The 12,154-nt window shown below is 37.3% G+C and overlaps 1 protein-coding gene across 3 annotated transcripts in view; it reads left to right on the top strand.

Annotated features, from left to right (window-relative positions):
• The window catches only part of CDK5RAP2 (CDK5 regulatory subunit associated protein 2), a 101,093-nt gene that overhangs the window by 18,951 nt on the left and 69,988 nt on the right, over positions 1–12,154 (top strand). For 2 of the 3 annotated variants that reach the window (XM_044992162.1, XM_044992161.1), the window contains exons 9-14: positions 612–665; positions 1,106–1,225; positions 1,856–1,948; positions 4,264–4,482; positions 10,463–10,633; positions 11,586–11,759. In XM_044992162.1, the coding sequence (XP_044848097.1) occupies positions 612–665; positions 1,106–1,225; positions 1,856–1,948; positions 4,264–4,482; positions 10,463–10,633; positions 11,586–11,759 (831 nt within the window). Of the gene's footprint in view, positions 1–611; positions 666–1,105; positions 1,226–1,401; positions 1,552–1,855; positions 1,949–4,263; positions 4,483–10,462; positions 10,634–11,585; positions 11,760–12,154 lie in introns of those variants that run through there. The other variant, XM_044992163.1, reaches the window with a different exon arrangement.

The raw sequence follows: 12,154 nt of genomic DNA, 5'->3' as shown, positions 1-12,154 counted from the left end.
TATATTTAACACCATTATAAATTATGGATTCAAAGCGGGGTTTGGGGTGGAGGCTAACAGCTCACGACCCCCCATGTAATAACCTTTTGTGACCCCCGAGGGGTCCTGGCCCCGTTTGAGAACCCCTGTCTTAAAGATATGTAAAAGTATAAGTTGCTGCTGCTTATCTCGCTCTCTTTTCTGGGGAAAATTACCCCCCCAAAAGTCTTAATTAAAATGGAGCAGTTTTTAGTAAATCGACTTTGAGTGTGCCCTGCTGTCATAGATAACTGCCCCTTTAAAAATGCATTTTTGTTAACTTGTCAAGCAGAGTTGTCGTGTGTCATCAAGGAACATGGCTTTCTTTAGTTTTCCATAGTACAATTCTGTAGAAAGATCTCATTTGGGAAAGTTGTTTTCTAGAAATCTACAAAATAGTCTTGTCATAATGTTGGAGTCCTATAGCTATACATTTTATTAACTACCTTGGTTTGGAGGCATACTCCTCTTAACAAGCTCCAAAAGAGAGTCTGGATATGAAGCACTAACTGTCTGATTTTTAATGATTAATGATGGAACCCAAAAGCTTTAAGTATTTTTACTTCAGAGTGACAACTATTCTGTTCTTATAGGCTATTAAAATGGAACTTAGAAATGAGAGAAATTGCTTTGAAAAAAAAATCCAGGTATGTTTAAAACTTGTTTCTCTTTGAACGTTTATAACATATATGTTGGGGAGTCTTTTTTTTTTTTTTCCTTGTATGTGTTCTTAGACGTAAAGAGTGAGTAATTCAAATTGGATTAATGCAGAACCTTTGGCAAGTTTTCTTTTGTTGTATTAGGAGACAAAGCAAAGGCTCAGCCTATTTCCAAACAGCAAAGTAGATAGGAGAACTCCTCAAATATTGAGATAGTATGCTTGATACTCATGCCCATCCCAGTACATCATATTCCTGTCACAGATCTGTAAGGAGACCTCTTAGGGTTGGTCTATAGTCTGCTTTAATGGCTTGACTAATGAGATGTAAGAACTGCATGAGCTAGTGCATTTAATACATACTGTGCATTTATGGTGTATTTTAGTATGAACTTTTTAACTTAGTGCAACCTAATGTAATCTATTTAGTCTCTTCAAGAAGAACTACGAGAGAGGGAGAATGAGCTTAGTGTTGAAAAGAAAAATGGTTTGAAAAGGGATAAAACCATTCAAGGCCTAACTCTTGCATTAAAAACAAAGGAAAAAGAGGTATGTTGATTGTATGTTTCTGGTTAGAAGTATCCAGGTAATTTGGAACAAATCCATCGGAAGCCACTGTCTTTCAGTTGATTTGAGTAGGCCTTGGAGCAGGCCAGTAGTGCAAATTCAAACAGTTCTATGGAAGACTGTAGGTCATATTTGCTACTTGAAATCGGAGTGTGCTGGCTGGAGTTTTGATAATGGCCATGGGAAAAAGATACATTTCTGAGCTGATACACTTGCTCTTGAGAGATGGGAAAAGAGAGCTTCTTACTGAATCCTCAGAAGCAATTGTAGAGCTGGCAGAAAGGCACAAGCTTATAATACCTTGTGTGGTGAGAATGAGCTTAATATTAACCAAAGCCAGGGTAGTGGGGGCCACCTTCAGATATTTGTGGAACATTGTGGACATATAGCACAAGTTATTGAACTTGTATGTAGAGTTATTGAACTGCTTTCTTTATATATAAAGCTCAGTTGGGCATTTTCAGGTTTTTTTTGTTTACCTTTTGGGTGAATAAAGAAACAAATTGATCATTTATTATTCAGCTCTGCCCATTCAGAAAGATCTTTGTTTTGAAACTGTGACTTTGGGGATACTTGTATTCATGCATCCATGAGTATTTCTTTTGTCTAAAGAATGAAGAACTTAATTCTGAAATTGAAGATCTAAATGTTTCATTGGCTAAGGCAAGAGAGGCCACACACAAAGCTCAGATCCAGAAATTCAAGGTAAGATACAAACAATTTCAATTGCTTTTCAATATTTTCATGCAGAAGGTGCACTGGGTGAAGAAACTAAAACTAATTTAAAATGTTTAATTGTTCTAATTGTTAAGCAAATTGCCTAAAGTAATTCAGTTTAAATTATGGAACACTGAAAGTACAGCTGTCTCATTACTCTCTTGTTCCTCAATTCTTTTTCTTAATAGCAACTGTGAGAATGAATAATTAAATTAAAAAGAGTAATCTTTAAATGTAAAATAAGAATAGATTTTCATAAATTTCCAATAGTATGGAGGCATGGGTAGAAACTCCATAATTTAGGTGATGTAGAGCTTTTTTATTTAGTGTAGGAAGAAAAAAAATCACTAGCTTTGGTAAACTCCAGTGATCAGTTTAAATTTGTTGATGATCTCACAAGTGTTGACACTACTCTGGGCCATGCCAGGGAAGATGGTAGCCACTCAAATTCTTTCTTTTCTTTCAACTCTCAACTGGTGGTGCTGGGTAACTTCTCATCCACCACAGAAGTCTTTCTTGAGGGTTTTTGCAGAGGTTTTTTTTGTTGTTTGTTCTGTTCGCGTATATGAGACCACTTGGGAAGATAGTGAAAGATTTTGGGCTGCATTGCCATAAGTGTGGTGACGGCACACAGCTGTCTCCTTTTCATTAGCAGAGTAGGAGTGGGTGTGTGAGACTTGGCGTTTTTGTTTTATTTTGTTTTTTGTAATAGGTGTGAAATGTTTATTTTAGAACAGTGGAATGTTTGTAATAAAACAGTGGACGTTAATAACTTCCATGTGTGCAGAGGAGAAAAGGACTTTATGGTAGTTCGTGCAATATAAAGGGCTCATTTTATGGAACAGGAAGCCTTTGGTAAAATGAATATTGGACTTAAAAATAGTTCACACAACCAAACATCACATCTTATTTTTTATGTTTGTGCATTTGTCTTCAATCCAAAAACTAATAAAACACAGATTCCCAAAGTGAGTAACTAAAATAACACTCATTAAAAACAGAAAATGATGTTCTGTCATGAGGTTCCCTCTCTTCCTGATCTCTGTGGAAAGAGACGCAGGAGTGTTATATGTGCTAATGTATGTGCACCAACGCTACTGAGGTATGTCTACACAGCAAAGAAAAACCTGTGGCTTGAGCTTGCTTGGGCTGTGGGATTCTCCCATCCCGCAGGGTCCTAGAACCCAGATTCCATCCCAAATCCAGAAGTCTACGCGGCAATGAAACAGTCCCACAGCCTGAGCCCCATGTGCCCGAGTCAACAGCCATGGGCTTTTCTTTGCTTTGTAGATATACCCTGAATGGCCTGAATCTTAGTGACTGCTGGCATTTTTGCTTTGAATTGCACTGAAGCCGTCACAATCTAATGAAACAGGAGCTTTTAGCTTAAAAATTAGTATTGCTCTATAAATTGATCTCAGAAATGAAAAAAAAGTTAAAAAAAAAAAGCAACACACTAAAATTGGTGTAAATACAAACTGTTATCCCCAGTTCTGTTTCAAATAGCTTTTGGCCTCTGAATGGATATGTGGCTTACACGTTGGAACCCTTGCAGTTTTATACCTGTAAGGTCCCATTTAGTGAAATACGGTCCGGCCACCCTTCCTTTTATAACTTCGGTCTTATGAATGGTGTTTAGTTTTATAAAGTTGAAAACTAAACTCTCCTGTCTGCAGAACCAATGTAGCATGGTGGGTGGCAAAGCGAACTTTTCCCCTCATTATCTTGCCAGATAATTTCAACACTGTGTTGAAGGGACCTCTGCTCTGGGTCAGTCAGTAAATCAAGCTGCGTGGCCCAGTCCTTCATTATCATTTCTGCTGTGATCATTAACAAGGAGGCCAACTACAGTGGCGTATATGATCTGAAGTGAACAGTGGCTGCCTTCCAGTTCATATGCACAACATGCTTATGACTTGGTCACCCCTGATAGCCTCGATTGAAACTAATGACCTGCATGTGAAAAACTTTATGTACTATTATCACTTCCAAAAGCCCCACATTATTCTCATTTTCACTCTAGACTCCTTTGCAGTTCAACTTTTATTGTCTAAACCTTAGTTATCGAATTACTTGTTATCCCAAACTGGATCTCATTGAAGGCCTTTATTGCACTGAAAATTATCTTAATTACCCCAAAGAAGGTAATGTTCCTATGCTATTTGGGTAATTGATATTGCACTGAATTTTGCAAGTTGAATGAAATGTTGAAGAGAGAAAGGGGAAGAAAAATAGGCAGGAGTGTAGACTTCTGAGCTTCATAAAGTACACGTACAGACTATGAATGCTGCTTTCTCTTCTAGGGTGCTGAGGATTATCAAGCTCTCTTGATGGAAAAAGAAACCCTCCTAGCAGAGCTGCGTTCCGAAAACCTTACAAAAGATACAGAGAACCGTAAACTACAAAGGAGGATTAAAAGGACTGATCAAGAGCTAAATGATTTGAATCTAGAGAGAGAGAAAATGGAGAGGGAACTGGATGAAGCACAACTACAGAAGAGCAGAGGCGACAAAACCATTAATGTTGTTATCACATTTTTCTCTATTTTTTTTAAAATAGTGGATGAAGTTTAATCTAGCATGTATTTCCTTTCTAATATATTCACTTCTGCACTCTAAATTTCAATTGAATCGTTCTGAAAGTTAAATGCAAGTGTCCAAAGTCAGTCTTCAGAAGGACATGGCTGAGAGGATTAAGACAAGTTTTGGGGTGTATCTTTTAAGTTGTTCTAACTGACTGGGGCATGTTCTTCGGATCTTATTTTTAATTAAAGCCCTCTGGTTGAGTCCTATATAAAATCAGTAAATAAGTGGTAAATGGAAAAAGTTGATTTTTAGAAAGTCTCAGTCTTCCTGTAGGTAGAATCTCTCATTTATGAATCTAGTAGTGTACATTTATGATGATTTTGTTATATCTGTCAGGCTACATATTTTGTAAATTGTCTTAAATTACACTACTCTAACTTTAAACTTTTTTCTTTCCAGCCCTGTTACAGTATGATCCAAATTATTTAAGGGTTACGACCTTGAGCTGAATTCTTGCTTGTTTTGACCATCACATCTTGTTCTCCGTAAATTCTGTACTTTTTAATTTCCGTTTCTATTTGTAAAAATCTCATTAACAAAGGATTGGCTGCTCACAATCCAAAACGAGCCTTTAGTGCTGTGTCTGTTTATTAATTTCTCTGCAGCTCTCTACTTTAGGACCTTTCACCTTGCTTTCCTGTCTAGACTAGCACGTTCTGTTTCAGAAAGCCAGGCTCCTGCAACAAAGTGAAAGAGCAGGTTTCCTTCTTTCCTTATTTTGAGTAAAAGCTGTGCCCCGTGCTGCGTGCCTAGCTTAAAGCACGACTTTGTCTACTTGTGTGTCTTCTAACGTGGATTTTATTTTAGTCTTCTCACCCGCTGCTTCAGTGAGGGCTGGTTCTTCTGTTCTGGCAACAGCATAAACAAAGGCGATGAGCTTTCTCCATTGGACATGGTCAACTCATAAAAAATCCCTATTGCTGCCTTTAAGCAAGGTCTGACCTTGAGCCACGTTGAATTACAGAGAAGACAGAATGAGCTTGCATCTGTAGACAAAAAAGATTGCATAGACAGACTGAACTCTGTAACTATACACCCTTTAATAATAAACATAGAGACAGGCTAGTCATATGAAGGTGTCGATGAGGTTATGCTCTGTATTAGAGCAGCTTCTGCCACTGTTAAATGTTCTCTGTGGGGCACTGTACTCCAGTTATTAAAGGCCTCTCACTGTACCAATTACATACGAAATTTGCAGGAGACCTCTTGCAATATTGTTTAAATCCAGTAGAGGGGTCTCTTTCCCTGTATAAACAATATATATTTTTCTCTACAATATCAGTTTATTTTAGTTATAGCTTTAGTTTGATCTCAGGTGCGGTTCATTTGCCATCGCAGAATCTCTGTCCCTGCTGCTCCTTGAAATTTCTTCTGTGTATTGAGGTTAGAAAAAAAAGAGAATGGATGATTCCTGTCATTACAACAGCCATAAAAAGCACATTTTATTGATTTAAAGTATTTTATCTTCAACTGTCTTCTCTACCCAGAACCTTCATCTTCTCTTAAGGGAGCTAGAATATAAATGTGTACAGGAAGGACAGGCTTGAGGGGGGGTTCACATAGTTACAGCCCTTGGAGAAGTCTGTTTGACTCAATTATAGCCAAGTTCCATGTAAGTGATTAAGTTCCTTGGGGGAAAAGTGTCCCTGCCAAAAGATGAGCAGTCTTAAAAATTACATCCCTGATCTACTCCTACTCTTAGGTAGTTTCACCACCTCTGCTTCAGTTTCGGAGCTGCAAGTACATGGCCTATGAATTGTGGCTCACTGAGTAGAAGGTATGTGGGAGTAAAAATGTGTGCTAGAATATCTTGCTCTTTGAGAAACAGAAAACCATTTCACTGATCTGCTGCAAACATTTTATGTGAGCAGCCTTAAAAAAGCTGTTCTATTATTATTTTCAGATGGACTGGCATACAGTTAAATAGACATAAAACTAACAAAATGGACCTGAACGGTATAGGAACCCTTATCCAAATCCACAGTTAGATGCCATTTCATCTCTTTCCTGTTTTTACGTGTTTGGGATATTTTTAATGACCTTTCACACAGAATAATCATCATAATCTATTTCTGTAAATAACAATATAAAAACAAGCTAGTGGGATTGAGTCAAAGAGAGAGGCCCATGAGGGGTGCCTCCACCCAACTTCTGACCTGGCCAGTATAGAATGATCAAGGACATATTTTGATAATGTGGGGTAGGCTTGTACATTGGAAAAAGTGGAAAAGATCAGTTAAGTTTAATATGTGAAAGACTGTTGGGATTTGTTCATCCAAACCATCAACATAAATCATTAAGATCTTCCTTATGATGAATAGGAATAGGGACTCTCTTCAAAATGGCTACTCTGTCCTACTTTCATATCCTTTTTGTTCAGTGGATTGTTAGCTAGCTTCAACTAATTAAAAACAAAACAGGAACATCAACAACAAAAGAACATACCACCCCAGCCTTATATATTAGCTGGCACTTAATCATCTATTTTTTTTTTTGTCTTTAAGAGGGAACTATCTTTAGACAGTATCTCAACATTATCAGCTCTGCATAGTTTAGTTGCTAAAACAATCAGCTATTGAGATACACCTTGTTTAACAAACTGCTTCTTATAGAATGATCAGGAATAAAGATCAACACATCTTAAATATCATGTGCATCAACTGTCTGTGTGTATATACAACATGGTCTCAATATTAGGTAAAATTCAAAATCTATGATTTTGTTCAAGCTGTAATGGTGAAATATGTTAAATATCTATTCTACCGTGTTTGAAATACAGACAATTAAGGTATATTTCTCAGTTATAGTCATATTTGATCAGTTGGTCGGGAAGTGCACAATAACTCACTAGCCAGAATTTACCACTCGCTCTTCCCTCTTGAAATTAAACTGAAAGAGAGGTTTCGAGGCTTCAAGCCTTAATTGTTCACCAACCTGTTTCCCATCTGACAAAGACGGGGAGGCACTCACTCCTGTGTTCAACCAATATTAGTTATAATGTTTCAAATTCATTTTTTCTAAGTTCAACTAACTATCATTAATCATAGGAAAAATCCCTTGAGACAGAGGTTGGCAGAAAGCATTGTAAAGGGCTGTAGCTACCATATTATCCATGTAACTCACTGTATAGAAACCAATAGACTTTCTCCTATTCAAGCAATCTACTGTAGTGAGGGGTACTTTTGTGTGTTATAGAATCCTAGCCTATGCAAAGAAAATAATTTTCAGTTCCGGTCATGGCTTAGTCTAGGAGGGATTTGGAAATCTCGTGGGCTGAACTACTGTTTCTACAGATGAACACATACAATCCTTTACATTCTCTGTTGAGGAACCACTACATGTTGGCCATTCAAAATCCCCCTCCCCCTTAGCCATTAGTATCTGTTACTCCAGGGAGGAAGCAGTCTCTGTCCCTTTCTTGACAAGTACTGCTTTTTACATCATGTAAGAAGGAGGAAAAAGGTTCTTTTCTGTCCATGACTTCTCTCCATAAAGCTATCTCTGACTTCTCTTTATCAAAGTTAATAAGTTTCTGGGCTCTAGGAGAGTGTTAGATCACAAGTGTTTAAAGTCTTAGCTGCCTAAAACAAAATGAAGATAATTTATTCATTTAGTCTCCAAATGTAGTGGGGAAAAATGCAAAAATTAAAGTCAAGGTGTGAGGTATAGAATGCATCACTAAAATCATAGCTCTTCAGTCAGGCCTTGAATGTCAATTTACATGTTGCAAATGAAGCTGATTGATGTGACCCAAATAAGGAATTCCATAACTTGGAGACAAAGGCAGCTACAGTCATGCAATTTCATACCACCTTCAAAAAGGTCATTCTGTCTCTACCCTTGAAGCTGTATTAATGGTCACTAAGTAGGTGGAAATGGACATGCATTTGAGGAATAGTGTATGTATGAGAGCGATGGTGGTAGTGCCTTCAGCAAACACAAAGTTTGGGACTGATCCTGCAGTCCTTACTTAAATAGTCTCTACTCCAAGCTCGTAATCCCACTGAACTCAGCTGGACTACTTGCATTAGTTAGTTTGCAGATTTGGGGTCTGAAGTGGCTATTAGTGATTTCTTAACGTGAGTTCCAATATTAAGCTCAATAAAGTAAAGCAAAAGGCAGTGTAAATAATTGGTATTTAATGCACAAAACAAAATAATAAGGGTCTGATGTGAACTTGCATAAAGCAAGTAATTAAGTCAAGAAAATCACACAACTTAATAAACAGATTGCCATTAAAGTACAACCATTGTTATTTCTCTATACTTAGAATAGGAAGTAACTGTGATGCGTTAAATACCAGTCTGGGTAAATGTTCTTTATGGGTGACTACTGTGTGTGCAATATGCAAAATATGTAGAACATACGGTATTTAACACATACACTTCTTTAGTAATGAAAGTTAAGTTAGTGTTCCGTAAAACTCATCTGGCTCTACGGGGTTTTAAAAACAGTTAAAGTAACGCAAGCTAGTGTGTATTTTAAATGACCTCAAAGCAATTTTTGACAACTGCTCTTTTGTTGGTTTCTTCTTCCATTCTATTATACAATCCTTGCACTGAGCATTTTTGCTCTCTACTGTGAAATAAGAGTTGTCAGACAAGATCAATATAGAAACAAGACCACTATAGGGCACAAGGTGCCCCTCCTTCCCTTCTTACTCTTGAAACTTCTAGCAAAATCACCATAAACATAGTTTTACATGGAAGTAACTAATGACTGATGCTGGAAGTAGAATGGGGGAAGAGGAAGACTATGAGAAACCAAATTATTGTTATGTTTTTTTCCCTTGTCCTATGCTGCTTCTTTCCTCCATCCTGTGACTGGAATCTGTCCAGTAATAAGATACACTGTGCTGGTGCTTGATCCTGCAAACACTCTCCCATATATAGTTCCATTGTTTTCAGGATCGATCCCTTTAGTGGTCAAATGTTAGGAAGTGAACATGTTTGAAACACACTTTGTCCAAAGACTTCTGATGGGGATGCGCCCTCTTGACCCCACATGTAACCTCATCTGTAGATGAAGGACTTCAAACAGACAAGGGAAATGATTGATAGGAGAATTAGGAACGTAAATAGGTAGAACATATGGAAGTTTGTGACTGTCTCTGACAAAATAAGGGGGTAGTATTATTTGTATTACAGTAGTGCCTAGAGGCAGCAACCAAGATCCTGGTCTCATTATACTTGCCATTGTACATGGATCCAGTTAGAGACAGTCCCTGTGCTGAAGATCTTACAGTTTAAATAGACAAGACATGAATTTGATGGATGGGAAACTGAGGTACAGAGTAAGTGAGGGTCACACAGGATGCAATTATGGAGCCCACTCCAGTGCTTTAATCACAAGACTAACTTTTCTTCCCTGGTTGGTGTCTAAAGCTCATGCCATAAGGGAAGGGAAAATGTTTTAACACTTCTGCCTTTTGGTTAATGCAAGAGCAACTAGTAAAACAACCTTAGTGCAAGGTTTTCCATGGTGTGAATGGAAGAAGGAAAAGATGACAAACTGAATTAGCACTAAGCCATTTTCTCCTATTTCTGGCAAAGGTGTAAAATTGCTTTGATTTATGAAATGAGTGTTCATGCTGACTGACAGTGACAAAATGTGTGTTTGTGTAAGTGAGAAAGAGATTTTCTACTGCCTTTGAGTCCAGTCATTCTGAAGGAAAGGCATTAAGACAATAATACCATAGATTAATGTAAGACAGTATTGACACCTCACTCTTAAAGTTTTATTGCCTAAACTTTATTCTTAAGATGCTAAAAGGAAGACAGTGACTTGGATACATTCTTTAGTACATTCAGTGATAGGAGTAATTTAAAGCAATGGAAAGTTAAACTAATAACATGGGTTGTCACTCAAGTTTTTTATGAAGCTGATTTTCTAAATATTCGGTTTCATCTTTTTGTAGGACCTTAGAAATCAGCTAGAGAAATTACATGGTGAAATGATTGAGAGAGAAAAAGCAGTGGAACATCATTACAATATTCTTTTGAGTGAAAGCAATCAGAAGTTACAGAGTCAAGAACTAGTTATCAAGCGACTAACAGACAGTGTCAATCAAAAAGATCTATTGCTTCAGGTAGGTAGACTTAAGCTGAAATGAAAAAATGAAAACTTATCACTTGATTTTGTATGAGGAATGATTACAAAATCCCATTTTTGTTTGGAATTGCTGTTGATTTTCATGATAATCCTCTACTTTTTATAATATTGTATTTGCAGAATAGATACATAGCGGTGTGGCTTTCAACAAGAGTTCTTATTCAGATTTATGAAATTTAGGGCGGGGGAGGGAGGAAGCTTTGCCAGTGTTCATGTAGAGATTTTGCTGTTGTAACAAGGTGCTTTAAAAGCTCCCAAAGCATCTAGGGTATTCATAGAAATGTAGTGCTGGAAGGGATCTTGAAAGGTCACCAGGTCCATCCTCTCACATTAAGTCAGAACAGGTGTTTTTCTAACCTGATCTTTAAAACCTCCAGTGATGGGGATTCCACACCCTCCCTTGGTAACCTGTTTCAATTTGCTCCCCAAAAACTAGAAGTTAAGGAATGGGTATTGATACTGAACTGCTCTCTCATCCTTATGAGGAACTCCCTTCAAACCGGGGCTAAGGGACATTGATGGGCAGCTCTGAGGATGCCTGTAGTGATTAAACATATTCTGTGGATAAAAGATGCTCTCTAGCAAAGTCGGTAGGAATTGAGGGTGTTTGCATCTTACGGGATTGAGCCCAAACTGAGTATCATACTTTAGTGTATCAGTGCTGCTAATTTGGTATTTTCTATGCTCCCTAATTTAACTATTTAAATATAAAAGAATTTTGAACATTTTGGACATTAATGGCAATCAAAGAGGGTCAATAGGCTATCTTTTTCTCTTGTTGTGGTCTTACATTGGACTTTCTACCAGACAACAAAGAATGTACTTGAAATAAGTTGCTTTTGAAGTTTGTATTAATTGTTATACATTTTTGCACTAGTAATACTAACCTTTGCAGGATTTTCATTCCATGCATTATTTTGTTTTGCTAGAAACTCGATGCAGCAATTAAAGAAAAGGATGTAGAACTTCAAGAACTTATTAAAAAGTGTAAAAACCTTTTAAAAGCTAAAGAAGATCTTGAGTTGAAGAATGAAGACTTAATAAAGGAAAAATGTGCTTCCGAGTCTCAGCAGTCAATCATCAAGATTGTCAAAGAGCTGGAGGTAAGTTTCACTCAACCTTGGCCTCTACAGATAAACAGAAACATTGGGCCTGATCTGCCTCCTATTGGAAATCACTGGGGATTTTCCCATTGATTTCAAAAAGGTGGGATCAGGTAAATTGTAATTAACCTATATAGCATTGGGCAGTGTTTCTCAATCTTTTCAGGTTGACAGCCCTTATTTTGGAGGGTAAAAACATACATAAAATAAAAGACCTCTTTTATAGTAAGAGTAAAAAATGTATCTTTGATAACAATGGCTCTACTTTGTGTGTGTTTCAAGAGGCTGTTTGCGGTGCTTTTGTAACCATGTTGGTCCAGGTCCAGGTTTTTAGAAAGACAAGGTTGATAGAAAGAATATATGACCTTGAAGGATAAGGGAGTGGGGGAGTGAGT

The sequence above is a fragment of the Mauremys mutica genome, chromosome 18 (assembly GCF_020497125.1).
Source record: "Mauremys mutica isolate MM-2020 ecotype Southern chromosome 18, ASM2049712v1, whole genome shotgun sequence".
Lineage (NCBI taxonomy): Eukaryota > Metazoa > Chordata > Testudines > Geoemydidae > Mauremys > Mauremys mutica.
The sequence above is the reverse complement of the archived record's forward strand: the minus strand, read 5'-3'. Positions and strand labels throughout refer to the sequence as shown.